This window comes from Anas acuta, chromosome 1 (assembly GCF_963932015.1).
Source record: "Anas acuta chromosome 1, bAnaAcu1.1, whole genome shotgun sequence".
Lineage (NCBI taxonomy): Eukaryota > Metazoa > Chordata > Aves > Anseriformes > Anatidae > Anas > Anas acuta.
This window is the reverse complement of record NC_088979.1, coordinates 1,016,998-1,043,861: the sequence shown is the minus strand read 5'-3', so window position 1 is coordinate 1,043,861 and position 26,864 is coordinate 1,016,998. Positions and strand designations below refer to the sequence as shown.

Genomic DNA, 26,864 nt, shown 5'->3' with positions numbered 1-26,864 from the left:
GATTTTGGGGGATGGACATTGGATTTTGGGGGATGGATGCTGGATTTTGGGGATGGACGTCGAATTTTGAGGGAATGGACACTGGATTTTGGGGGATGGGTGCTGAATTTGGGGGATGGACGCTGGATTTTGGGGGGGATGGACACTGGATTTTGGGGGCAGATGTGGGTTTTGGGGATGGGTGCTGGGTTTTGGGGTTGGATGCTGGATTTGGGGGATGGACATCAAATTTTGAAGGAATGGACACTGGATTTTGGGGATGGGTGCCGAATTTGGGGATGGACGCTGGATTTTGGGGGGGTGGACACTGGATTTTGGGGGCGGATGCGGGTTTTGGGGACGTATGGTGGATTTTGAGGGAGGGATGCTGGATTTGGGGGATGGACATTGGATTTTTGGGGGGATGCTGGATTTTGGGACTGGACGTTGGATTTTGGGGATGGACGCTGGATTTAGGGGGGATGGACACTGGATTTTGAGGTGGACACGGGTTTTAGGGGATGAATGTTGGGTTTTGGGGGTGGGTGCTGGATTTTGAGGATGGACAATGGATTTTGGGGGAAGGACGCTGGATTTTGGGGACGGACGCTGGACTTTGGGGCCACCGGTGCCCCAGGTGTCTGCGCCCACCCCTCCTGGATGCGCCCTGCCCCAATCCGGGGCTGTTTAACCCCAAAATGCGGGGCCGCAGCCCACCCCCTGCCCCCATGTCAGGGCAGGCAGGACCCCCCGGGCTGGGGGCACCCGCAGCCCCCCAAAAAGAGCAGGAGGTGGCCACGGGGGGGGGGGGGTCCTGGGGAGGCTGGGGGGGGGCTCGGAGAGTTTGGGGGGGTTAGGAAATTTGGGGGGCTCAGGGGTCAGGCGGGGTCTGGGGACGGGGTCACCCCCGGGGACCCCCCCCAGGACTCGGCCCAAATTGGGGTGCAGGGAATTGAGGGGGGGTCAGGGAATGGGGGGGGGGGGCAGGGGCAGCCCCACAGCACGGCCCCCGGTCCCCAGGGGAGGGAGTGGGGGAACTGGGGGTACTGGGAGTACTGGGGGTACTGGGGCAATGGGGGGTACTGGGGATACTGGGAGTACTGGGGGGCACTGGGGGCAATGGGGGTTACTGGGGATACTGGGATTACTGGGGGGTACTGGAGGCAATGGGGGGGTACTGGGGATACTGGGGGCACTGGGGGGCACGGGGAGCTGTGGGGGGCACTGGGGGAGCTGAGGATACTGGGAACACTGGGGGCATTGAGAGCACTGGAGCAATGGGGGGGTACTGGGGGTTACTGGGCATACTGGGGCGTTGAGAGAACTGGTGGCAATGGGGGAACTGGGCATACTGGGGCACTGGGAGCGCTTGGGGGCACTGGGGTAACTAGCAGTACTGGGGGAACTGGGGATACTGGGAGCACTGGGAGCTGTGGGGGGCACTGAGGGAGCTGGGGATACTGGGGACACTGGGGGCATTGAGAGAACTGGGGACACTGGGAGAACTGGGAGTACTGGGGCAAAGGGAAAGGTGGGGGCAATAGGGGCACTGGGGGAACTGGGAGCACTGGGATGGGAGCATGGGGATACTGGGAGCACTGGAGGTCACTGGGAGCACTGGGATGGGGTCACTGGGAGCACTGGGAGCACTTGGATGGGGTCACTGGGAGCACTGGGAGCACTGGGATGGGGTCACTGGGGGTACTGGGAGCACTGGGATGGGGTCACTGGGAGCACTGGGAGCACTGGAGCACTTGGGTGGGGTCACTGGGAGCACTGGGAGCACTGGGATGGGGTCACTGGAGAACTGGGGTCACTGGGAGCACTGGGATGGGATCACTGGGGGCACTGGGAGCATTAGGGGCACTGGACTGGGGTCACTGGGGGCACTGGGAGCACTGGGCTGGGAGCCCTGGTGTCACTGGTGTCACTGGTGCCCGGTAGCCCCGCCCCCTGCGCTCGAGGCCCCGCCCCCACCCCGCCTCCACGTGACCGAGCCCTCACGCGCCCACCCCGCCCATCCACGAGAGGGGGGCGTGTCCACCTCCCCCTCCCTGATTGGCTGCCCCTCACGTGACCCCCCCCCACCTCCCCGCGGCTGGGCGGGGGAGCGGCTCCCTCTTCCCCTCTCCCCATTGGCTCCCAGCGGCCCACGTGACGGCGGGGCGGAATGCTGGGTCACGGGACCGGAAGCGGCGGCGGCAGTGGCGGCGGCGGGCGGGGCGCGGGCGGCAGGGCCCTGCTGCGGCTCGCCATGGGCTGCTGCTACAGCAGCGAGGCCGAGGCCTCCGACCAGGTGCGGGGGGGGGGCACCGGGAGGGACCGGGGGGAGACCGGGGCGAGACCGGGGCTTGGCCCGAGCCCCCCCGAAACCCCTCAGCGGCTCCCGGGGGGTCTGGGCCTGTAGGGGTTGAGGGGGGGGGGCTGTGACCCCAGGCCCCAAACAGGCCTCGGGGCCCCCCCGGTGCCCCCCCCCGGTGGTCGCCGCCCCCATCCCGGTTGCGTTTGGCCCCCCCCGGTCACTGTCCCCCACCCCCCACCCTCGCTTTGTTATTTTGGACCCCCCCCCGGGGGGCCTGGAGCTGCTGCCCTGCCTGTGGGGGGGGGGCTGCAGCCCCCCCCTGGTCCTGCTGGAAGCCCCCCCAGTACCGCCCCCCCCCCGGGGGTGCTGGAGGGGGCTGGGGGCTTCTGCAGGGTTTGGGCAGAGCAAAATGGGGGCTGGGGGCTGCTGGGGATGATTTTTATCCTTTCCCCCCCCCCCCTTTTTGCCTCTCGGGGGGCTGCTGGGGCTGATTTTGGGGGCCCCCCCCCTTTGTTTTTTCCCCCCCCAGGAAGAAGAGACGAAGCGGCTGCTGGAGCCGGCTGCCAGCCCCCCCAGCAAGGTGCTGAACGGAGCGGAGCAGAGCTACCACAGCCTGCCGGCGGCACGCACCGACGAGCAGGCCATGCTGTCCTCCATCCTGGCCAAAACCGCCATGTGAGACCCCAGCTGGGGGGGCTGCGGGGGGCTGGCAGCACGGCTCGGGGGGGGCAGAGCCGAGGGGGGGCCCCTGGAGCTGCTCCTGCAATGGATCTGTGAGGGGTCAGCCTGGAGTGGGCCAGGGGGGTGCTCGCCCCCCTCCCCCTGGGGGGTTTGGGGTGGGTGAGAGGGAGAATTTTGGGTGCCCAGGCCCTGGGGGGGCGGCCCGGGGGTGCCCCCCATCCCTGGGGGCGTTGAGGGGCAGCGGGGACACGGCCTGGGGCTTGGGGACGGGCACTGGGGGCACCCCCAGCCCCCCTGGGCCAGGCCCTCAGCACCCTCACAGGGCCCAATTTCTCCCCCCCCCAATTTCTCCCCCCCCCCCAATTTCTCCCCCCCCAATTTCTCCCCCCCCCCCAATTTCTCCCCCCCCATCCTCCCTCAGGGGCTCCTCCAGCCCCAGCTCCGCTGGCTCAGGACCTGTGTCCCCCGTCCCCCCCCCCCAGCCCCGGGGGGGTGCTGTGGGCACCTGGGGGGGCCCTGGGGGGGCTCGGGGCGACCCCTCCCTGTCTCCTCTCCCTGCAGCAACATCATCGACGTGTCGGCAGCGGACTCGCAGGGGATGGAGCAGCACGAGTACATGGACAGGGCCAGGCAGTACAGGTGAGAGCCCCTTACCCCGGGCCTTATTTTTTTTTTTTTTTGGGGTGGGGGGGTTCTGTGCGTGTTTTTGAGCCCCCCCTGCCCGCAGCACGCGCCTGGCCATGCTGAGCTCCAGCCTGACGCACTGGAAGAAGCTCCCGCTGCTGCCCTCGCTCACCAACCAGCCCCACCAGGTGCTCGCCAGCGACCCCGTGCCCTTCGCAGACCTGCAGCAGGTGAGGGGTGAAGGGGGGGAGGTTTTTTCCCCCCCCCCAGGGTGGGTGCTGGGGGTGGCAGCTCGGGGTCCCCTCCCCGGGAGCCCTGCGGCCATACAGAGCCCGCTGCCAGCCCCACAGCTCCAGCTCCTGGGGGGGCAGCGGGATGGGGCCTCCTCCTCCAGCTCTCCATTTTTTCCTCTTTTCCATCCCTCCCTATTTCTTTTTCCCTTTTCCATCTCTCTCCCTTTATTTTTCCCTTTTCTATCTCTCCATTTCTTTATCCATCTCTCCATTTTTTCCCTTCTCCATCCCTCCCTTTTTCCCTTTTCCATCTTTCCCCATTTCTTTCCCATTTCTTTCCTCCTCCATCCCTCCCCATTTTTTTCCCTCCTCCATCTCTCTCCCTTTATATTTCCTTTTTCCATCTCTCCCCATTTCTTTTTCCCTTTCCATCTCTCCTCATTTTTTTCTTTTCTACTTCTCCCCCTTTTTTCCCCTTTTCATCTCTCCCCGTTTCTTTTTCTCTTCTCCATCTCTCTCCCCATTTTTTCCCTTTTCCATCTTTCCCCATTTCTTTCCTATTTCTTTCCCTTTTCCATCTCTCCATTTTTCCCCTACTCCATCTCTACATTTCTTTTCCATCCCTCCCCATTTCTTTTTCCCTTTTCCATCTCCTCATTCTTTTCCCTTTTCCATTTCCCCATTTTTCCCTTTTCCATCTCTCTCCCTTTTTTCCCTTTTCCATCTCTCTCCTCATTTTTTCCCCTTTTCCATCTCCCCCTTTCTTTCCCTTTCCATCTCTCTCCCTTTATTTTTCCCTCTTCCATCTCTCCCCATTTCTTTCCTTCTTCTCTCTCTCCCTTTTTTCCCCTTCTCCATCTCTCCCCATTTTTTTCCCTTTTCCATCTCTCTCCCTTTATATTTCCCTTTTCCACCTCTCCCCATTTTTTCCCTTTCCATCTCTCCCTTTTTTTCCTCTCCTCCATCTCCCTTTATTTTTCCCTTTTGCATCTCCCTCCTCATTTTTTTCCCTTTCTACTTCTCCCCACTTTTTCCCCTTTTCCATCTCTCCCTTTCTTTCCCTCCTCCATCTCTCTCCCTTTTTCCCCTTTTTTCCATCTCTCCCTTTTTTTCCCTTCTCCATCTCTCTCCCTTTATATTTCCCTTTCCCATCTCTCCCCATCTCTCCTCATTTTTTCCCCTTTTCCATCTCCCCTTTTTTCCCTTCTCCATCCCTCCCCATTTCTTTCCCATTTCTCTCCCTCTTCCATCTCTCCATTTTTTTCCCCTTCTCCATCTCTTCATTTCTTTTCCATCTCTCCCCATTTTTCCCTCCTCCCTCTCTCCCCATTTCTTTATTCCTCCTCCATTTCTCTGCATTTTTTCCCTTTTCCATCTCTCTCCCTTTATTTTTCCCTTTTCCATCTCTCCCCATTTCTTTCCCATTCCTTTCCCTTTTCCATCTCTCCCTTTCTTTCCCTCCTCCATCTCTCCCCATTTTTCCCTTCTCCATCTCTCTCCCTTTATATTTCACTTTTCCATCTCTCTCTCTTTATTTTTCCCTTTTCCATCTCTCCCCATTTTTCCCCTTCTCCATCTCTTCATTTCTTTTCCATCTCTCCCTTTCTTTCCCTCCTCCATCTATCTCCCTTTATATTTCCCTTTTCCATTTCTCCCCATCTCTCCCCTTTTTTTTCCTTTTCCATCTCTCCCCATTTCTTTTTCCCTTTCCATCTCTCCTCATTTTTTCTCTTTTCTACTTCTCCCCCTTTTTTCCCCTTTTCCATCTCTCCCCCTTTTTTTCCTCTTCCCTCTCTCCCTTTTTTCCTCCTCTCCATCTCTCTCCCTTTATATTTCCCTTTTCCATTTCTCCCCATTTCTTTCCAATTTCTTTCCCTCCTCCATCTCTCCACATTTCTGTTTCCCTCCTCCATCTCTCTCCCTTTCTTTCCCTCCTCCATCTCTCTCAATTTTTTCCCTTTCCCATTTTTCCCCATCTCTCCCCCATTTCTTTCCCCCCCCCAACCCCCAATTTCCCCCCTGTGCCCCGTGTCCCCCCAGGTGTCCCGGATAGCCGCCTACGCCTTCAGCGCCCTCTCCCAGATCCGCGTGGATGCGAAAGAAGAGCTGGTTGTACAGTTTGGCATCCCCTGAGCCCCCCCCGCGGCACCCCCGCCCCGGGGGCTGGGATTTTTGGTTTGGTTTTGGTTTGGTTTTCCCTCTTTTTGGCTTTATTCCCCCCCCCCAATGGCACCTTGCCCTTGTACAGACGCCCGGTTCACCGCCGCCACCCCAAAGCTTCGTCCCCACTGCTTGGGGGGGGGGGGGGGCAGTGGGGAGGGGGCTGCGACCCCCCCACGGCCCCACTGCACCCGTGGAGCCCACAGCAGGGGTCCTGGGGGGGGGGGGGGGCTGTGGTGCCGCTCCCCCTGGGGGGGGGGGGGGGGGGCTGTGGTGCCGCTCCCCCCTGCGGAGGGGGGGGGGCTGCAGCCGGGCTCCTGCGGCCCCCGGTGGTTTCAGCCCCCCCCCCCCCTCATTTTTACATGTTTTGGGTTTGGGTTTTGTTTTTTAATTATTTTTCTCTCGCCACCATAGATAAACACCTCCACCCAGCGCCGCCTCCTCTCTTCTCTGCGTGGTGGGGGGGGGCTGGGGCTGTGCCCCCCCAGCGTTTTGTGCCTCTTTTTTTTTTTTTTGTCCCCCCCCCGTCCTCCTGCTGGTTTCCCTTCGCCCCCCCCCCTGTGCCCTGATTTTTGGGGTTTCCTCTGCCCAGTGCTCCCAGTTGGCAGCACCAGTCCCCCACTGGGGCTCTGAGCCCCCCCCCCACGCCACTGCTGGGGGGGGGGCTGCTGCTTTTCCCCAAACGCCCCCACCCTGAGTCACTGCAGGGGGGGCAAGAAAATGTATTGGGGTCACAAATGGGGTATGGAGGGGGGGGGCACATCATCCCTGCGGGGGGCTCCAGGAGGCTGCGAGGCTCTGGGGGTGCCCCCCCAGTTTTGGGGTGAGCCCCCCCTTATCCCAGCTCACAGGGGAGCCCCCCCAGCCCCAAAGTGTGGGGTATGGGGTAAAAAGGGGTCAGGATCTGTCCCCGCAGCCCCCCCCCCAGGGGGGGTTTCCCATCCCCACGCACCTGGGGGCTGCCAGCAGGCGCTGTAGGGTGGGGGGCAGCCCCCAAAGCCCCCCCAGCCTCACGTAGGCCAGGCGCAGCCCTCGGGTGGGAGAGGGGCGGCTTGTGGGGTGGAGATCTGGGGGTGTGGGGTGGGGGGGGGTGAGGGGGTGCCCCCTGCCCCTACCCGTACCCGTATTGGGGTGTATGTCCGTATATCCACATCCCTGCCTGTCCCTGTACCCATTCCCTGTACCCGGACCCATACGCTTACCCCCTCCCCTGCCTGTACCCATACCAGTACCCCTGCCCATACTGGTACCCATACACATACCCCTGTACCCATACCAGTACCCATTACCGCTGCCCCTACCTGTACCCATACACAGCCCCATACCCCTGTCTGTGCACGTACCCATACCCATACCCACACCCCATGTCTGTTCCCATACCTGTACCCATACCCAGCTGTACCCCTGCCCATACCCGTACCTATACCCCTGCCCGTACCTGTACTTGTACCCATACCCCTGCCTGTACCCGTACCCATACACGTGCCTCTTCCCATACCTGTACCCATACCCCTGTCTGTGCCCCTTCCCCTGCCTGTTCCCATACCCCCTCCCATACCCATACCCTTCCCCTGCCCATATTCATGCCTGCACACATGCCTGTACCTATACCCCTATACCCGTACCCAATACCTGCACCATACCCGTACCTCTGCCCGTACCTGTACCCATACACATCCCCCTTCCCATACCTGTACCCATATCCCTTCCCATGCCCATATTCATGTCTGTGCATGTACCCGTACCCATACCCCATATCTGTACCCATACACATACCCCTTCCCCTGCCTGTACCCGTACCCCTGTGCCCCTTCCCATACCTGTACCCACACACGTGCCCTTTCTCCTCCCCGTACCCATCCCCACCTGTACCCCTCCCCGTGCCCATACCTGTACCCAATACCCCTAACTGTACCCATACCCAGCTGTACCCACACCTGTACCCGTACCTGTACCTGTACCCATCCCCCTTCCCGTCCCCAGTACCCGCCCCATACCCCTGTCAGTACCCACACCCGTCCCTATACCCGTCCCCTTTCCCCCCCCCACGGTCCAGGGGCTGCAGGGGCTGGAAGGAGAAGTCCGGGGGGGGGGGGGGGCGTGAGCTCGGGGGGCAGCGGGGGGCACGGCATGGCTGTGGGGCCCCCGACTGGGCAGCTGTGGGGCACACGGGGGTCACTGCACCCCAACACGCCCCCCCCCCCATAGCTCACAGCCCCACGGCAGCCCCTGCTCCTGCCCCACACGTGGCCTCATATCCCAAAGGACCCCCCCCAGGCCCCCAAATGTCCCCTTGGGACCCCATAGGAGCCCCCCCCACGACCTTATTCGTGTCCTCATGACCCAAACTTGTCCCCAATGACCCCACGCATGTCCCCGTGCCCCCCCCCGTGCCCCAAACATATCCTCCCATGACCCCACACATGTCCCCATGTGTCCCCCCCATGTCCCTATACCCCCCCCATGCCCTCAACATGTCCCCCCATGACCCCAAGCGTGTCCCAGTGCCTCCCCCGTGCCCCAAAAGTCTCCCAATTTCCCCGTGTCCCCCCCCGGTGCCCCAAACTTGTCCCCCCACAACCCCACACATGTCCCCGTGCCCCAAACTTGTCACCCAATGACCCCATGCATCTCCCCATGTTCCCCCCGTGCCCCAAAAGGCCCCCCCACGACCCCATGAGTGTCCCAGTGCCCCCCCCCATGCCCCAAAAGACCCCCCACGACCCCAAGTGTGACCCTGTGCCCCCCCGGTGTCCCTAACATGTCCCCAATGGCCCCACGCGTGTCCCCGTGCCCCCCCGTGCCCCAAACTTGTCCCCCAATGACCCCACGCGTGTCCCCATACCCCCCCCGTGCCCCAAAAGCCCCCCCACGACCCCACTCGTGTCCCCGTGCCCCAAATTTGTCCCCCCACGAGTGTCCCAGTGCCCCCCCCGCGCCCCAAAAGTCTCCCAATGTCCCTGTGCCCCCCCCAGGTGCCCCAAAAGACCCCCCCACGACCCCACGCGTGTCCCCGTGCCCCCCCCGGCCCCTCCACTCCCCCCCCGTCTCCCTGGCAACGCCCCCCCCCCCGCCGCAACTCTCGCGAGACCCGCGCCCCGCTCCGAGACTTCGCGCCCCCCCCCCCCCCCCCGTGCCCCACAGCCGCACGCGCCCTCCCGCCCACGTGACGTGACGTCACAGCACGGCGGCAGCCAATGGCGGCGCGAGGCGGGGCGGGAGCGGCGGTTTGAATCGGCGGGAAGGGGGCGGGGCCTAAAGGGGGCGGGGCTTAAAGGAAGGGGAGGGGCGTGCAGAGGGGCGGGGCCTGCAGAGGCGGGGTGGAGGGGCAGAGGTGAGGGGGGCCTCGCTGCTGCTCCCTGACAGGAAGGGGTGGGGAGCTGGGGGGGGGGGGGGGGCGGCCTCTGCTCACGGGGACCCAGGGCCAGGAGCAGAGGGAACGGCCTCGAGTTGTGCCAGGGGAGGCTCAGGTTGGTGGGGACATTGGTGGCAGGGGGTGGTCCTGGGGGGCTGTTCCAGCCCTAAAATGGCCCTGGGGGTCTATAGGTGAGCCCATGGGTCAGGGGGATGCCCATAGAGGGGCTGGGGGGGCTGCAAATGCCAATTTGGGGTCGTGGTCCTGGCACCATCCCAACACCTGGGGGGTGCAGACCCTGGTCCTGCCCCCAGCAAGGCCCCAGGGGTCTATGGGGTCAGCCTCACCCCCATCCAGCACAGGAAAAAGGCCAAAAATTGGGAGAATTCAGCCCAGATCCCCCCCAGGGAACCCCCCCTGATAAGCTCTGATAAAGGCCTGGCAGTGGGGGGGGAGCCCTGGGTGTCCCCCCCCCTCATCCATGGGGACCCCCCCATTTTGTTGTCCCCATCCCCTCAAGGCCACGGGATCCCAACCAGGGAACAATTTGGGGTGGAAGGGGCCTGGGGGGGGGTCACCCAGCGCCGGAGAGGTTTTGGGGTCGGGGACCCCCCTGGGGGGGCTGCAGAGGGGCCTTCACACCGCGGTGTTCCCCTTGCCAGGCTCCCGTCCTCCTCCAGGACATTTCCAAATTTTGGGGACATTTCCAAATATTTGGGGACATTTCCAAATTGAGCCAGGAAGGCCTCAGTTTGAGGAGTTTCTCAGCCAAAACTCACTTTTCCCCCTCTCCGTGCCTCAAACCCCAAATCCCCAGGTCCCAGGACCCCAGCACCCCCTTGCCGACCACCCCCATGGCCAGTCCCCAAATTCTTCCCCCATCCCACGACCCCACAGGACCCCCCCCCCCCATGGGGCAGGGGGTCTTCGTGTGCCCCCTCCCCTCCCGGTGCCTTTTTGTGCCGTGCGCCTTTAACGAGCGCGGCCCGGCCGTGACGTGGGGGTGGCGGCGGGCCAGGAAGGGGAACCATCTCCTGCCAAACCCCCCGGCCGAAACCCAACACAACTTTTGGATTTTTTTCCCCTTTTTTTTTTCCTTTTTTTTTAATTTTTTTTAATTTTTTCCCCAGGTGGCCTCTTGGGGGGGGGGCCCCCCGCGGATGGCGGCGTGAGGACGAGGAGCGGCTGGCGGCCGTGGCGCTCCGGTAAGGCCCGAACAAAGACTTTGTCCCCCCCCCCCCAACGGGGCTTTTTTGGGGGGGGCAGGAGGAGAAAGAGGAGGAGGAAGAGGAGGAGGAGGAGGAGGCGCTGGGGGGGGGTCAGCCCGTGGCTCCTGGTTTGGGGCAGCCCCCCCTTTTTGGCGTCCCCGCGGTGCCGGGGCGCGCGGCCAAGTTGCGCTCGCCAACATCCGGGAGTTTGGCTCTGCCCGTGGCCCCCCCCGCCGCCACCAAACCCCCCCTTTCCCCGTGTTTATAGGGCTGGGGGTGTCACCGAGTGTTTTTATGGGGCTGGGGGGGGGCTCAGGGGGTCCTTGTCCCCCCCCTCGCCCTCCTCTCCCCGGCCCCTGCGCGCGCCGCTTGCGTAACGCCGTGTTTTGGCTGGGGAGGGAGCTGGGGGGGGGCACGGGGATGGCGCTGGGGGGGTGTCCCCGTGCCCCCCACCAAGCCTCAGCACCCCCAGCCCCTTGGGTTTTGTTATAGGGCACCTGGGGGAGGGAAGGAGCCGCGCAGCCCCCACGGTTGTTCCCCCTTGGAGCAGTGCCCGAGGTGGTCCCGTGGGAGATTTATTTTTGGGGGGGGCTCTGTGCTGCTGTCAGAGGGGGTCTGGGGGGGGAAAGGGGGTCAAGGAAGGGGGTCGAGGGTGGGGGAGCCCCCAGGAGCTGTGCCCATGGGGCCGCCCCGCTCCTGGAGCCGCTCGCCCCGTCCCCCCCTCCAGGCTCTGTTATCAGCGCCCCCCCCCCCAGGTGGGTTTTTGGGTTATTTTAGGCCCTGCTCAGCCCCCCCCTGGCACCGGGGTAGGGTTATCGGGGTGGCACCGGGGATGGCAGAGGCAAAGGTCACCGTGGGGGGAGCTGGCAGCGCTCCCACGTCCCCCTGGGGAGCAGGGAGCCCCCCCACCCTGGAGCCTGGTGGGGGGGCTGCCAGCACGGCCCTGGGGGTCCCGGGTGCACCACAGCCGGGTGTCCCCAACCTGGGGACACGGGGACAGGGACGGGGAGAGCAGAGTCCAGGTGCTGCTGGCACCGGTGCGCCCCGGCAGGAGCTCGCAGGACCTTGGCACCGTCCCGCCGGCAGGGCTGGCTCTGAGCCCCCCCACCCTGCACTCTTTATTTCTATTTTTTTCCTATTTTTTTTCTATTTTTTTTTCTATTTTTTTCTATTTTTTTCTATTTTTGCCCCTTTTTCCTTCTCCTTTTACACCTACAGAAGCTCTGCTCTCCCCTGCCTCCAGTTGGTGCCCCCCGGTGCCGTGCCAACCTCCCCCAGAGCACGGAGAGCTTCCCAGCTCCCAACCCTGCCACTTTTTCCCCAAAACTGACCCCAGGAGGCTCACTTTTTCCCCAAAACTGAGCTGTGCTGGGGCTCCCCGATAGATGCTATCTCCCCCGGGGCAGCAGTGGCCGCGGCGAGGAGGCTGCTGCAGCGCCCAGATAGCCCCCGCTGCCGTGGGGAGGGACGGGGAGCGCACGGGACCCTTTTGGGGGGGGGCCGATTTACGCCACCAGGGCGAGACCTGAAAGCCCAGCAGGGCCGGGAGGAGGTTTCCTGTGGGGTTGGGGCAGCGTGGTTATGGGGCAAGGCTCGGGGAGCCGACCCCGTGGGGTGGGGACGGGGACATCGGGGACGTGCCGGGGGTGGCACCGCTGGCACCAGCAGGTTTTGGGCTCGGGAGCGCAAAGCAGCCTTCCCGGGGTGCTGGGTAGGATTTGGTGTCGTGTGTTTGGGGTATCCTAAAATGCTGGTGGTGAGGGGGGGACGGAGGGCAAGGGATGAGGTGACAAAAATCCCCCAAAACTTGGTGATGGGACCCAGGTGGCCGCTGCTGGAGCCGTCCCCTCCCTGTGCCCGTCCCCGGCACCCCGGGGACACCCGGGCCCCACGGTGCTCCCGGCTGCCACCCGGTCCCCCTCCCCACCCCATGCTCCCCGGGGAATTTAGGTCACCCGATTACAATCGCTGCTCTGTGCCCTCGCTTGGCCACCGGCTGCTCCCCCCCGTGCGCCCCCGCCGCCGCCGCCGTCCCCTCGCGACGTGAGGCTGGAGGCGTCGCTCCCGGGCTGCCTCGGGGCCGGCCGTGCTCCGTGGGGAGCCCAGAGCCTGGGTGTCCCCCCCCAGCCCCGCTTTTTCTTGCTTTCCTCCAATTTTTCCGGGCTGAAAATGAGGATTTTGGCTGCTGCCCCCGGTAGCGCAGCGCGCGGGGCAGGTCCTGCCTCGACAGGCACCAGTGCCCGGCGTCACGTGCGGGCTCTGTAGGAATGTAATGGCCACTTTTGGCCTTTAATTACCTTTTTTTTGTTGTTTCTAGGTGCGGGCAGTGACCTGGCAGCCTCGCAGAGATGCCTCTCCACGCCACGAGAGCCGCGGCTCTCCTCGCTTGGGTAACGCACCGGGTGGCTCCATGGGTGGGGGTGGTCCCGGGGGGGCTCTGCTGCTGCCCCTTTGGGTGCTGCTGCCCGTGCTGGGGTCCCTCCACCAGCAGCTGGGAGCTGGGGCTGGTCACGGTGGGATTTGGGGCAGGGGGGGTGTGTGGGGAGGGGGCTTGATCCTTCTGGGCAGCCCAAAATGCTCCGATGGCTCCGTCCAGACCTGGAAACCAGCCTGGGGGGGCACGGCGGGTGGGGAAAGCAGGAGCTGGGCCATAAACAGCCTGAGGGGCCTGCCTTGGAAATCAGAGGATGGTTTGGGATCAAAGGGACCTCAGGGATCTCGCTCCCACCCCGTGCCACGGATGGGGACGGAGCCGTGCCGCGTGTGGGCGAGGTGTCACCGTGCCCAACGCCAGGCGTGCCGGCCCCCGTGGGCGCAGGCATTGCCCCCGTCCCTCCTGGCAGGGCGCTGGGGGTGTCCGTGGGGGTGGTGGGGGTGTTGTGGGGTGGTTTTTGGGTTGTTCCCCGCTCACCATCTCGCCCCCATCCCCAGGTGAACAGCACCAAGGTGTGCGCGGAGCCCCTGGGGGACCTGTCCCAGCTGCAGGACTGCCGCGTTTTCATCCAGATCATCATCAAAATGTGAGGCCCGGGGGCTCTCGGGGAACGGGGGGCTGCTCCTGGGGTGTCCACAGCAGCCCCGACCCCCAGAAAAAGGTGCAGGGATGGGGTGGCTCCGATCCCAGGAGCTGCTCTCGTCCCCTGTGAGCTGGGAGCTGCCGAGCGCGGCGGGTGCTGGAGCCGGGGGCTCGCCCTTAACGAGCCACCCGGAGAGGTGCCGGGGGCACTGCTCGGAGCCTGCCTGCTATAATTAACAGCAGCACGGCGTAACGAGAGCCTGCTCCGAGCGGGGAGCTGGGATAAATTTAGCCAGAGCTGCTGAACCTCCCAGCACCAGCCCTGGCTGGGATTAGCAGGGATCACCGGGGTGCGCCCAGCACGCAGCTGAGCCGACCCCAGCGCCGTGCTGGGTTTGGCACGGAGGGTGCCCCGGGGGTGCCCCTGGGGGGGGGAGCTGCTTTTGGGTGAGGGGGGCTGGCAGGAGTGGGAAATCCTCGTGTCCTCCCCTTCCCCAGCACGTCCCCGTGTCTGGAGGTCCCAGAGCAGCCGCGGGTTTGGGAGCGGCGGCGGCAGAGCGCGGGTTTGAGGCGCGTGGGCTGTGTTTGTGTTGGCTGCCGCTGAGCAAAAAGCTGATCCTGGAGCAGAGCCGTGGCAGGGGCAGCCTCGTTCCCCCCCCCTTAAATTCGGCGTGGGCTCCAGGGTAGGGGGGCAGAGGTGCGTGGGGCTCATGCACCCAGGCGGTTCCGGATGCGCCCTCTCCAAAAGCGAAGCCCTGGAGCAGAGCAGCTTTTGTTCAGCCTCTCCAAAAAGCTCTGACACCCCCCCTGCGCTCTCTTTTTGCAGCCACAGGAGCGAGGAGGGGCAATCCGTCCTGGAGCAGCCCCTGCCGGAGCGAGCAGCCTTCATCCGCAGCTTTCTGCAGAGTAAGAGCCTGCACCGAGGGGCTCGGCAGCCCCCTCCCCGATTTTGCCAGGGCACTGGGTGACCCCGGCCCCAGCACCAGCTCTGCAGGGCTGCCCAAAAGCCGGTGTGGGAAGGTTTTGTTGGCCAAATCCAGCTTGGGGAGGCCTCGCTGGGTGGGGAGGTGCCGGGTCCCATCCCGCAGCGCCGTGGCATTGTCCCAAGATGTGCTGGGGGAGCACCAAAGGCACGGAGCCAGCCCGAGGGTGGTCGGGGGGCTGAGTTTGAGGGGGAAAAAACCCATCCGGGGGTATCCACTCGGTGGCAGGGGTCTCGGTGTGACCCCGGATCCCGTTTCGTGTTGCAGAGCTCTGCAAGCACAAATCGACCACGGAGAACCTGGTGTCGGCACAGAAGCTCCTGGAGGGAGAAGAGCTGGAGCTGGCCAAGGTATCGCCGTGCCCAAGGGGTGCCCAATGTCCCCGAGCGAGTCCCCTGCTGCCACGTCCCAGGCGTGGGGGTCTGGAAGGGAGAGCTGCGTCCCGGGGGGGGCTGAGCGGCTCGGGGGCCAGCCCCACACGTGTGGGGTGCCTCCCAGCTCCCCTCCTGATGCTCTGCCTCGTTGCAGGTGGCCGTGCTGCTGCTGTACCACAGCTCCATGAGCAGCAGGAGCCCCGGGGACTGGAACGGATTCGATTACCAGACCCAGGTACTGCCCGGTGCCGGGTGGGCACCCACCCGTGCCCCCCGTAGCCAGCACCAGCCCCTCGAGCCCAAAGCTGCCGCAGGGCAGCTGCTGACCCCCGGCTCCTCTGGCGCAGGTGGAGCTGGCAAACATCCTGAAATTTGTGCTGGACAACGAGGAGAGCCTGACGGAGAACCTGGAGGCGTTTCTGCAGAGGAGAGGTGAGCGCCGTGCCCAAATCGGTGCCCAAATCGGTGCCCAAATTGGTGCCCACCCAAGAACCTGTGCTGCGGGCACCGATGGGCTGGCGTTGGATGAGCCTCGTGCAGGGAGAGCAGGCGGCCAGATGGGGATTTTTTTTCCTGCTGGCAGCTGTGCAGCACCTTGTTAATGCTGGGTTAATGTTATTTGTCTGGGTGGCAATGTCCAGGCGCCAGCGGGGTGGCACAGGGTGGCACAGCCCCAACTGCTGCAGCAGGGTGAGGTGTTCCAAGCGCTGGCAGCATCTGGTGGCTTTTTTCCAGAGCATAAATTTGCTGGTTTTTGCCCCATTTTCACTGCTCTAGCTGCCAACACATGAGAGCAGCAGCACCACTGGGAGCCCACGGTTCCAGGTTGTCACCTGTCACACTGAGCACTACAAAAATGTCCCATAAGGGGACAAAGGGACGGTCCCACAAGCAGACAAAGGACAGTTTTGTCTCTCCTGAGACCCCTTGGGGATGGAGCTGGGGGGCTAGGCACATTCCTGGTGCATGGGTGGAGGAGGGCAGCAGGGCTGCGAGGGCTGTTGGAGCTTTTTGGCCGGCCTGGAGGAACCCTGGGGCTTTCAGACCTGAACCTAAAAGCCTGCAAAGCCTCGTGGGGTGAGCACAAACCCCATGCCCTTCCCCTCCCGTGTCCCAGCCCCGCAGCCCTCGTCCAGCAGCGGCTCGGAGGAGCGCTCGCCGGGGCTCCCCCCGCAGCAGGCGCGCGAGGTGCGATTCCTGGAGCTGCAGAGGGTCGCCTCCTCCTCTGGCATCAACAGGTAACGTCCTGGGGGGGCAAGGTGGGGGGAGAGTGAGTGACGGGACCCCCAGATGTCCCTGGGGTGCACCCCCATAGCACAAGGAGAGCCGCTGCGTGCCACGGTGCCGTCCTGGTGCAGGCACTGCTGACGTTCCGGCACCAAATCAATTAAATTCAGATTAAATCCCTGCCTCTGAAGCTCTGCACCAGGCTCAGGCAGAGGTGGGGAGGGGAGGGATGCTTCGTCCCGGGGGGCTGGCTTCGTACCCCCCGGGCTAGAGGCTGGGGGGCTGGGGGCGCAGCGGGGCTGGGAGCACCGGGAGCAGCTCCCAGCCCCTCCGGATAACCGAGGGGATGTCGTGGTCCTGCAGCATCCTGCCCGGCCCCCCCACCTCGCCCGTGGGGGACGTCATGCAGACCCCCCAGTTCCAGCTGAGGCGGCTGAAGAAGCAGCTGGCCCTGGAGAGGGACAACAGGGACGAGCTGGAGCTGGAGCTGGCGGAGAACCGCAAGCTCATCACGGAAAAGGGTCAGTGCCTGGCGGGGGGGGTCCTGGGGTTTGGGGGCTGAGACCTGTTTTGGGACTTGCTGTGACAGCTCTGACCCCCTCCCAAAATGTGCTCGGGCATGGTGTGTCCCTGCTGGACCCCAGGGGAGAGCAGCCTGAGCCTTTGGGGTTTTTCTGCTGTCCCAAGCAGCGGGGGCACCTTGGTGCTGGCCGTGCCTCCGCGGGGCCGCGGCTGCACCAAGGATCCTTGCTGTGAGCCAGGAACAAAACGTGCTGGGGGGAGCCGAGGCAGCTCCAGCGCTGTCAAAACAGCTCGGAGCAGGCTTGGAGGCTGCTCCTAGTCCTGCTGCCAAGTGGCTGGGAGCAGCCTGCCAGGCTCAGCCCTTCCCACCCCCGGCTCAAACGCTCTCCGCGCTGGGGATTTCCCCCCGTGCGCATCGGGGCGGCGCGTTCCTCCTTCCCTTTTTCATCCCCTTCTGCACACCCTGGGCACCCGAAAGCACCTGGGGCTGCCAGCCCGGCTTCCCCAGCCTCGCTCCAGCTTTCTGAGAGCTGTGTGGGGAGGACGGAGCCCTGCTGGGGGGGCCGTGCAGCAGGAGGTTGGTGACGTGCCCGCCCCGCGCAGAGGCGCAGATCACCGTGATGCAGCACCGCATCGACCGCCTCACCCTGCTGAGCGAGAGGCAGGCAGCCGACCAGCTGGAGCCCAAGGAGATGGAGGAGCTGAGGGAGAAGAACGAGAGGTAAATACCCCCGGGGGATTCGGGTCATGCACGGAGCAGGGCTGAGGGCATTCCTTGCTGCTCCTCCTGGCCACTCGTGCGCATCAGCAGCCAGTTCTTTATGGGGAAAAAAAGGGCACGCTGCCCCAAATGTAGCCCTCCAGATGAGGCTACGGCTCTGGGACAGGCTCTGTGTCCCTGGAAGCTTTTGGGGGGATATTGGGTGCTGGTTCCTCCTGCCAGCCCCTAACGCTCTCCTCTCCCGCAGCCTGCTGGCGCGCCTGCACGAGGCCCTGAAGCAGTGCCAGGACCTGAAGACCGAGAAGGGCCAGATGGATCGGAAAATCAACCAGCTGTCTGAGGAGAACGGGGACCTTTCCTTCAAGGTGGGGAACAGCACAGCCCCCAGACTCACATCCCTGCGCCCCCCAGACCAAGGGCAACATCAACCTTAAAAATTCAGGCGGTGTTCTCCGTGCTTCCCACGGCTCACCGGGCACAGAGAACATTTTGGCTTCGTCCTCTGAGGGACGTCGCCCACATTCAGTGCCTAGGATGCAGGGTGGCTGCCAAAGCCCCGTGAGCCCCCATTTTTTGGGATGGCCCCGGCTGAGCTCAGACTAACTGCTGCCTGCCCCTCTTCCCCCCTGCAGCTGCGGGAGATCGCCAGCCACCTGGTGCAGCTGCAGGACGCCCTGAACGAGCTGTCCGAGGAGCACAACGCCGCCCTGACGCAGTCCCAGGAAAAGCAGGCGCAGCTGGAGGGCGAGCTGCGGGCTGCCCTGCACGACAAGGTGAGGCTCCGGGGGCTGCTCCGACATCCAGCAGCGAGGATGAGGCTGTCGGGACGTTTTTGGTGATGGCTCCTGGTTGCCCTGCCTTGCGCCCTGCTCCTTCACCCGTCTCTGTCCCCAGAAATGCCTGGAGGAGAAGATCGAGATTCTCCAGGGGAAGATCTCCCTGCTGGAGGACCAGCTGGCCAAGCTGGGGGACCACAGCTCGCAGGAGAAAGGAGAGGTCATGGGCGACATCCTGAAGGTACGGAAAGGTCCCCAGTAAGGAGAGCGGGCCCAAAACTTGGCGTGGGGACGGAGCTGGGTGCTGTCCCCACCTGAGCTGGGGTGGGTGCTGGGGGCTGAGCTCCCCACGTCGCTGCTGGCTGCCCCAGTAGCGTGGGGCAGCTGGGGATGGTTTTCTTTTTTTCCCTCCTTCCAGCTGGAGGAGCTGAAGCAGGAGGTGTCCAGCCTCACCGCCCAAGTGATCGAGCTGCAAGCCTCCATCCTGCGGCTGGAGGAGGAGAAGAGGCAGCGGGAGGCAGCCCTGCAGGCCGAGCGCGGCCGCTTCCAGGAGGAGAAGCTCCAGCTGGGCGAGCTGATCGCCAACCTGCAGAGCTCCCTCGCCGAGCTGCGCCGGGCCAAGGAGCAGCTGGAGCAGGAGCTGCGGGCGCAGGAGGCGCGCCTGACGGCACAGCTGGACGCGCTGACGGCCGAGGTGGAGAAGCTGAAGGGTTTCTTGCTGCAGAGGGAGCAGGAGGCGGCTGGGCTGCAGCAGCAGCTGGAGCAGGAGCGGGCGCAAGCCCAGGAGCTGCAGCGCCGGGAGGAAGCCTCGCAGGAGGCCGTCGCCGGGCTGGGACACAGCGTGGAGCAGCTGAGCAGCAGCTTGAGGAACAGCGAGGAGAAATTGGCACGGGTCACGCAGGAGAAGGAAGGGGAAGCCCAGCAGCTGGCTGCCCAGTGCGAGAAGGTCACCCAGGAGAGGGACGCGGCACTGCAGGAGCTGCAGCGCTTCCAGCAGGCCAAGGAGGCGCAGCTGGCGGCGCTGAGCGGGCAGCTGCAGAGCCTGGAGAAAGCCCGAGAAACCTGCCAAGCCTCGGCCCTGGAAATGCAGCAGGAGAAAGCGGAGCTGAGCCAGAAGGTGCGCGAGCTGGAGGCGCGCGTCCTGGAGCTCACCGCACAGTGCCAGCAGAGCGCGGCGCAGGCGGGGGCGGCCGAGGGGCTGAGAGCTCAGCTGCGGGAGCTGGAGGGCAAGCTGAAGGAGAGCCAGCAAAAAGTGGCCGACAGGGAGAAGGCGGCCAAGGAGAACGCGCGCCTGCAGGAGCGGCTGCTCTTCCTGGAGGAGTCGGTGCGCAACACCGAGGGCATCCTGGAGGATGAGAAGAGGAGGGCGGCGGAGAGCCTGGAGGGGAACCTGGCCAGGATAGCGGAGCTGGAGGCGGAGAGGCAGCAGCTGGCGCAGCGCCGCGACCAGGCGCTGCAGGAGAGGGGCGAGGAGCTGGCCAGGAGGCAGGCGTTGGAGGCGAGGTTGCAGCAGCTGAGCGAGGAGAGCAGGGAGAAGGCGGCGGCGCTGCAGCGGCAGCTGGAGGAGGCGTCCTCGGTGGCACAGGGGGAGGAAGGAGAGCGCGGGAGGCTGGAGGAGAAGGTGCAGGCGCTGAGCAGGGAGCACGGCCAGGCGTGCCAGCAGCTGCGGGCGCAGCAGGAGAAGGTGGAGGAGCTGGAAGCCCAAGCAAAGCGCGTGGCCAGCGAGCACCAGGACCAGCTGGCCGCTCTCCAAGCGGATTTATCCAACGCCCGGGCGCAGGCGAAGGAGAAGGAGGGCGAGGAGCAGAAGCTGAGGGCTGACATCTCCGCCCTGCACGAGAAGGTGGCGACCTCGGAGCGAGCAGCAGCCGAGCGCGTGGCTCAGCTGGAGGCAGAGGTGCAGCAAGTGACCAAGGCACTCGAGGGCGTCTCCAAGGAGCTGTCCGAGGAGAAGCTGAAGCGCGAGGAGCTCGAGGCCACCGCCAGGCACCACGGGGAGCAGGAGCGCGAGGTGGCACGGCTGGAGGAGGCGCTGCAGAAGCATGGGCAGGAGCTGGAGCGCCGCGACGAGGAGGCGAAGCGCCTGCAGAAGGAGCTGGAGCAAGCCAGGGCGGATTGCGCCGCCGAGAGAGCCCGCAAGGCTGAGCTGGAGGTGCAGCTGCAGAACTCCATCAACGAGCAGAGGGTGGAGAGGACGGCGCACCAGGAGGAGCTGGCGCGCTCGCTGGAGCTGATCGAGGAGAAGGAGGGCGAGCTGGATGAGCTGCGGCTGAAGAACGTCTCGCGGGGCGAGGAGCTGAGGGACCTGCAGAAGACGGTCAGCAAGCTGAAAGGGGAGCTCGCCTCGGTGGAGGCGGTGAAGGAGAGGGCCTCCAAGATGGACAGCGAGCTGCAGGGCTTCCTGGGGGCTGCCCGGGCCCGCGACACCGAGATGGAGAGCATCAAGGCCGTCTACTCGAAGGAGATGTCCCTCAAGAGCTTGGAGGAGAAGATCCGCCACAGGGAGCAGGAATCCAGCTCCAGTCAGGACCTGTACCAGGAGAAGCTGAAGGAGGCTCAGGCGCTGGGTTTGGAGGTGGAGAAGCTGGAGCAGAGGTGCCGGGAGCAGCAGGACACCATCGCTGCGCTGGAGAAGGCGGCGGCCGAGGCGCGGGCGGCTGCGTCCCAGCAGCAGCACGCGGAGCTGGAGGCCTCGAGGAGGGAGGTGGCACAGCACAAGGAGAAAGCCTCGGAGCTGCAGAAGCTGCTGGAGGCCGCGCGAGCAGCCCAAGCCGCGCAGGACGGAGCCGTGGAGGCGCTGAGGAAGGAGCTGCAGGACAAGGGCAAGGAGCTGGCCCAGAGCAGGAGCGCCGTGGCCGCGGCGGAGAAGGAGCTGGCGTCCCTCCGCGCCTCGGCTCAGGAGAAGGGCAGGTCGGAGGAGAGCTGGAAGGAGCAGATCTCGCAGTGCATCCAGGAGCTGGAGAGGAAAAACAGCCTGATCGGCAGCCTGGAGCACGAGGTGTCCATCCTGCACCGGCAGGTGACCGAGAAGGAAGGGGAGAGCAAGGAGCTGAAGCGCCTGATCGTGGCCGAGGCGGAGAAGAGCAAGAAGCTGGAGGAGAGGCTGCGGGTGCTGCAGGCTGAGATGGCCACCGCCGCCTCGCGGGCGGCCGAGAGGTGCTCGCTGATGAAGGTGGAGGTGCAGCGCTGCCAGGAGGAGCTGGAGAAGCAGCGGCTGACCATCGAGGCGCTGAAGAGGGACCGCCACTGCCAGAGCGAGCGCGAGGAGGAGCTGCGGCAGGAGGTGAAGGTGTGCCAGGACAAATACTTCCAGAAGGAGCAGCTCCTCTCCTCCCTGCAGCAGGAGCTCAGCAGCGCCCAGGCGCTGGCCGGCGAGCTGGTGCCGCTCAAGCACCTCTGCCAGCAGCTGCAGGCTGAGCGAGCCTCCTTGGAGAGCAAGCACCGCGATGAGCTGGAGCAGAGAGCCAAAGCCGCCGGCGTGCTGCAGGCAGAGCTCGCTCGGAGCAAGCTGGAGGCGGCCGAGGTGCCGGCGCTGCGCGAGAGGGCGGCGGAGCAGGAGCGGGCGCTGCAGCGGCTGCAGAAGGAGGCGGCCAGCTCCGCCGAGAGGCTGGCGGGGCTGCAGCAAGCCAACGCCAGGCTGGCCGAGGAGAACCGGGGGCTGAGCGAGACCTCGAGCCGCGGGCAGCAGCGGCTGGATGCGGAGCTGGGCCAGGCGAGGGAGAAGCACGCGCGGGAGCTGGAGAGGCTGCGGCTGGAGGCGGAGAAGCTGGTGGCGGGCAGCCGGCAGGAGGTGGAGGAGGTGGCGAAGAAGCTGGAGGCCATGAGCAATAAGTACGAGAACGCCAAGGGGAAGGTGCTGGAGGAGAGGCAGAAGTTCCAGGAGGAGAGGCAGAAGCTGATGGCTCAGGTAAGGGGCTCGCGGGGTGCCCCGCTCGGGTACCCGGTGCGCATTGGGGGCGTGCAGGCAGAGCCCGGTGGGGAAGGGGCACTCATGGCCCACCCCAATCTCACTTTTTTTTTTTATTATTTTTTAATTTGAGGCTGCTCCTGGCAGCTCTGTCCCACTGAGGGGCACCTCCAGAGCCTTGCCCCTCGCTTACTGCCAGAGCTCTCGTGGCTTCCAGCCACGTACATTGCCCACGAACTTGCTGGCCAAAAACCACTGCCCTCCAGAGCCCCCACCCCATCCCTTTTATTCCTAACCCACGGGGGTTTCCTAGGGCTCAGGTACATGGGGAATGGCAGCATCAGCAGGGCTCGGATCCCCTACACACCCCTGAGTCCTCCTTAGCCCGGGCTGCTTGGTGTGGGAGCCGGGGGGTGGCGAGGGGCCGCGTGCCCGCAATGCGCTCACTTCTCCCCGTTGTGCTCTCCCCGTGCCAGGTGGAGCAGCTCGAGGTCTTGCAGAGAGAGCAAGCCAAGCAGGTAACGCACGCCAAGGGCCGGCTGCTTAAACGGTGATGGTGACGGCGCGTGGCCCCGGCCCCTTCCCAGCACAGCCCCCTCCTCGTCAGCCGTTTGCTGCGGGGGTGTCCCCGGAGCGCGTGCCGCAGGCGCTGCTTTGCTCCAGGTCTCTGGGCTCGCGCATCCGCCCCGTGGGGAGTAGGAAAGGGGGTCACAAATCCTCAGCTCGGAGCTGCCTCCCCAGAGAGGAGGTGCTGGCGAGCTGGAGCACCCCTTTTATTTTTTTTTTTTCCACCCTCTTTAACTGAGAGGGGCAGGCTGCTGGGAGGAGAGCGCTGAGGTTGCACAAAACGCAGCCTTGGCTGGAGATGCTTTTTTTTTATTATTATTATTTTTTTAAGCAGCACTTGGGAACTGCTGCTGCTGGAGCAGACGTGGCCGATGCCGATGAGGCCACCCCCAGCCCCTTCCCCAAGGAGCCTGTGAGGCCAAGAGGGGCCGTTGGCTCGTGGGGACGTGCATCCTTTGTGCCTGGGGTGGCAACAGCCCCGTGCTGAGATCTGGCACGGATCAGCCCCACGGGGGCTGCTGCTTTATTCTGCTCCTGCTGCTTTATCCCACAGCAAAATTGGCAGCGGAGATGGTTCCTCCAGCCGAGGGTGCGGGGGGACGCGGTGCCGCCTGCTGCGCCCCATCTCCCCTCGTCCTCCCGGCTGAGGGGTCTCGGTTTGCTCCTAGTGCCTGGTGGCTCTGTGCTCATGTAGAGCAAAGCTTTTCCCCGCGGGGACTCACGGGGCAGCCCCAAATTGCCTGCCTTGGGTTTGCAAATGGCACGCAGGGTGCTGGGCGCGGGGTGCAAGGAGCCGTCCTGTGCGCCAGGGGGGCCGTGGGAGGGAGGAATTCACAACCGGGGCTGGGGGAGTTCATGGCCAGGGGCTGGTGTAACAAACCCGTGCCCTTCCAGGTGGAGGAGCTGAATAAGAAGCTGACCCAGCACGAAAAGGCCACCCGCAGCCAGCAGCAGCGGGTCAAGGTATGTCCAAGGGGACTTCAAGCTGAGTCCTGAGCCGGAGCTGTCCCCGGTGAGCCCTGTGGCTCTCGGTGGCCACTTGGGCTCCCCGAGGGTGGCTCTGACCCCGCTGCCTTCCCCTCCCCACGAGCAGGTGCTGGAAGGGGAGCTGCAGACCGAGGCCACCCGCCAGCAGGAGAAGGTGGCGGAGCTGCAGGAGCAGCTGGCCCAGAAGGAGCAGGCGGCCGAGCACTACAAAGCCCAGGTTAGGCTGCGAGGGGGCACCCCAAACCCCAGCCCTGCCCCACGGGAGGCTCGGTGGGTTGCAGGTTGCAGCTTCCCCCTTCTTCTGCTTCTTCCCAGATGGAGAAGGCGAAAACTCACTACGACGCCAAGAAGCAGCAGAACCAGGACCTGGCGGAGAAGCTGAAGGCGATGGAGCAGCTGCAGAAGGAGAACGCGGAGCTGAGGACGGAGTCGGAGAGGTTGGCCAAGGAGCTGCAGCAGAGCCTGGAGCAGGCCAAGGAGTCGGAGCTGAGCTGCAGGAACCTCGCCAGCCAGGTCCGCAGCCTGGAGGCTCAGGTGGGCACGGCGCAGGGGGGGCTCTGCCTTCCTCCTCCTCCTCCTCCTCCTCCTCCTTGCCTGGAGGGGCCGGCTTTTCACCGCTCCTCTCCCAGGTGGAGTTTGCCGACCGGCAGCTGCGGGAGCTGGGCAAGTTCCAGGTGCCGACGGACGCCCTGAAGGGCTGGGAAGCTTTCCGCCAGAAACCCGCCGACCTCAGCACCGACAGCCTCGACCTCAGCCTGGACGAGCTGCAGCCGCTCAACTCCACCAGGTAACCACGGCTCGGAGGGCTCTGCTCTGCCACCAGCATCACCAATTTGCTGCCAGCATCACCAGCTCCAGCTCCTGGTGGCCAAACCGTGCGTCCTGCCCCCCCTTGTCCAGCAGGAAAGTCACCCGCTCGCAGTCGGAGGCCTCGGCGGTGCCGGAGAGCGCGGAGTCGCGGGGGTCCCAGCGGCTGCCCCGCAAGGTGGAGTCCCTGGAGAGCCTGTACTTCACGCCCATCCCCAACCGCACGCAGTCCAAGCTGGAGAGCAGCGCCAGCTCCCTGGGCGACCTCTCCCTCGACTCGGGCTGCAGGACGCGCTCGGCGCGGCGCCGCACCACGCAGATCATCAACATCACCATGACCAAAGTGAGGGCACGGCACACGGCTCAGCGCGGTGCGGGGGGCTCTCCGTGGGCTCTGACCCTGTTTTTTTGTTTGTTTTTTGTTTTTTCTCTCTCCCAGAAAGAGCCCAAGACGGAGGAACCGCTGAGCGCAGACACCTCCTTCTGCAGCGTGCGCTCGGAGCAGCCCCAAAAAACCGCCCCGGGCAAGGGTCGCCTGCGCTCGGCCGCCTCTGCCCGCTCCCTCGCCAGCTTCCCCTCGCAGGAATCCCTCTCCAAGCCCGAGACCTCGTCCCCCCAGGAGCCCCCCGGCCACTCGGCGCTGCTCAGCCTCCCCGGCTACCGCCCGGCCACGCGCAGCTCCCTGAGGCGCTCGCAGGCGGGCAGCAGCTCCAGCCTGGGTGAGTCGGGGCAGGGGGCTGGGGTTTGAGGTTTGGGGGGGGGGGGGGCTGCGCTTTGCTGGACCCCCACCCCGTGGCCCTCACCGCTTTGGTTTTTAGGCCGGAGCAGCATCTACCTGGGGTCGTGCCAGGACGAGCCGGAGCAGCTGGACGATTGGAACCGCATCGCCGAGCTGCAGCAGCGCAACCGCGCCTGCCCCCCACACCTGAAAACCTGCTACCCCCTGGAGAGCCGGGTAAGAGGGGGGGGGGATCTGGGGGTTGCCCCTTCTCCCTGCCGTGCTGGGCAGCCCCTCAGCATCGCCCCCCTCCTCCCCAGCCCTCCAACTCGCTGGGCACCATCACGGACGAGGAGATGAAGACGGGGGACCCCAAGGAGACGCTGCGGCGCGCCAGCATGCAGCCCGCGCCCAGCGCCGAGGGCACGGCCACCCGGCGCAGCACCGTGGGCACCGCCTGGGCGGGGGGCATCACCACCCGGCAGCAGCGCAAGCGGCTCTCGGATGAGTCCCACCAGGGCCCCGACACCCCCGAGGTGAGCTGAGACCCCCCGCCGGCACCCCCAGGAGCTGGAGGATTTGGGGTGCTGCCCCGGGACGTGGTTACGGCTGCGCACGGGGACCCTGCTCCGAGCCCTTCTGCGGCTCCCCTCCTCGTGGCTGTGTCCCAGGGGTCTGGCCCCTCCCTGAAGACCCCCCCCTTGTCCCCTCTCTTGCAGTCCAAGAAGCCCGTCAGCTGCTTCCCTCGCCCCCAGACCCCCCGGGACCGCAGCGAGCGGCGCAGCTCCCAGGTCAGCCGGCGCAGCGAGCAGCAGGCACCCAGCAAGCCGGTGAGTGGGGGCTGGAGAGCTGCGGAAAGGGGGGGGGCCGGGACCCCCAGAGCTCCTCACAGCCCCCCCCCACCTTGTCCTCCCCCCCCCGCAGGCTGAGAGGCGCCAGTCGATGGCGTTCAGCATCCTCAACACCCCCAAGAAGCTGGGGAACAGCCTCCTGCGCCGCGCCGCCGGGCGCAAAGCCACCCCCAAGGGCTCCCCCCACGGCACCGCGCGCCGCTCGCCCCGCATCGCCTCCGCCAAGTCCCCCAAGGGCAAGGTGGGTGCAGGCACAGCTTCCCCCACCCCCCCCTCTATTGGAGACCCCCCCCCTTAACCCCCTGCTCTCTCTTCCAGGCCAGTCGCAGGGCGCTGAAGGACACCAAGTTCTGAGGTTTCCCAGCCCAGCTCTGCCCTCCCCAGCAGCACCGGGACCAGGAGCGATGCTGGGGGCACTTGGGGGCCACCGTCCCCCCCCCAGCATCACTCTGCATGTCCCAGTAACACCTCTGGGCTGTGTGGGGTGGGTTTGCTCCCCCAGGGCACCCCCCAGGGCACCTGGGGACCAGGGTGAGGGGAAGGGGGGGGCCAGGCCGGGCAGGGCCACGCACCCCAGCAGAGACCCTGGTTCCTCGCTGCCCCCCCTGGGCGCAGGGGGGGCATTTTTAGTGTTTCTACTTGTAAATAAATTGTATTTTTCTCCTGCTCCGAGTCCTAAACCCCTCGGTGCGTCCCAGCCCTCCCCCAGGACCAGCTCTTTATATGGGGGGCTGTGCTGGGGGGGGGGCACAGCTCCAGCAGCCTCACCCCCCTGGGGGGCTGGATGCAGCTGTCCTGGGAGCAGAACAATGGGGATTGGGGAAAAATGGGCTGAAATCCTCTTTCTTGACCCCAAATCTGTGCCC

At 65.0% G+C, this 26,864-nt stretch overlaps 2 protein-coding genes across 6 annotated transcripts; both read left to right on the top strand.

Moving 5' to 3' along the window:
* The first annotated feature begins 2,116 nt into the window (after nucleotides 1–2,116).
* LAMTOR1 (late endosomal/lysosomal adaptor, MAPK and MTOR activator 1) lies at nucleotides 2,117–6,411 on the top strand. Its single transcript, XM_068683321.1, has 5 exons — nucleotides 2,117–2,275; nucleotides 2,811–2,956; nucleotides 3,524–3,601; nucleotides 3,690–3,816; nucleotides 5,860–6,411. Exons 1-5 carry the CDS (start codon nucleotides 2,150–2,152, stop codon nucleotides 5,950–5,952), a joined length of 570 nt encoding a protein of 189 aa, XP_068539422.1. The 5' UTR covers nucleotides 2,117–2,149; the 3' UTR covers nucleotides 5,953–6,411.
* A 2,918-nt stretch (nucleotides 6,412–9,329) lies between these two features.
* On the top strand, nucleotides 9,330–26,664 carry NUMA1 (nuclear mitotic apparatus protein 1). 5 transcript variants are annotated; one of them, XM_068681990.1, is made up of 27 exons: nucleotides 9,331–9,449; nucleotides 10,465–10,539; nucleotides 12,860–12,932; nucleotides 13,474–13,562; nucleotides 14,385–14,464; nucleotides 14,809–14,891; nucleotides 15,070–15,150; nucleotides 15,263–15,347; nucleotides 16,033–16,153; nucleotides 16,506–16,663; nucleotides 17,268–17,385; nucleotides 17,633–17,750; nucleotides 18,018–18,158; nucleotides 18,280–18,402; nucleotides 18,580–22,068; nucleotides 22,545–22,586; nucleotides 23,530–23,598; nucleotides 23,729–23,839; nucleotides 23,938–24,156; nucleotides 24,252–24,409; nucleotides 24,526–24,772; nucleotides 24,869–25,148; nucleotides 25,248–25,384; nucleotides 25,468–25,683; nucleotides 25,867–25,977; nucleotides 26,072–26,239; nucleotides 26,317–26,664. In XM_068681990.1, exons 3-27 carry the CDS (start codon nucleotides 12,891–12,893, stop codon nucleotides 26,350–26,352), a joined length of 6,522 nt encoding a protein of 2,173 aa, XP_068538091.1. In that variant the 5' UTR covers nucleotides 9,331–9,449; nucleotides 10,465–10,539; nucleotides 12,860–12,890; the 3' UTR covers nucleotides 26,353–26,664. The 5 variants fall into 5 exon arrangements, with proteins under 5 accessions (XP_068538274.1, XP_068538194.1, XP_068538091.1 ...); XM_068681857.1 differs by having other exon boundaries at nucleotides 24,523–24,772; XM_068682173.1 differs by lacking the exon at nucleotides 22,545–22,586 and having other exon boundaries at nucleotides 9,330–9,449.
* Nucleotides 26,665–26,864: the final 200 nt, after the last annotated feature.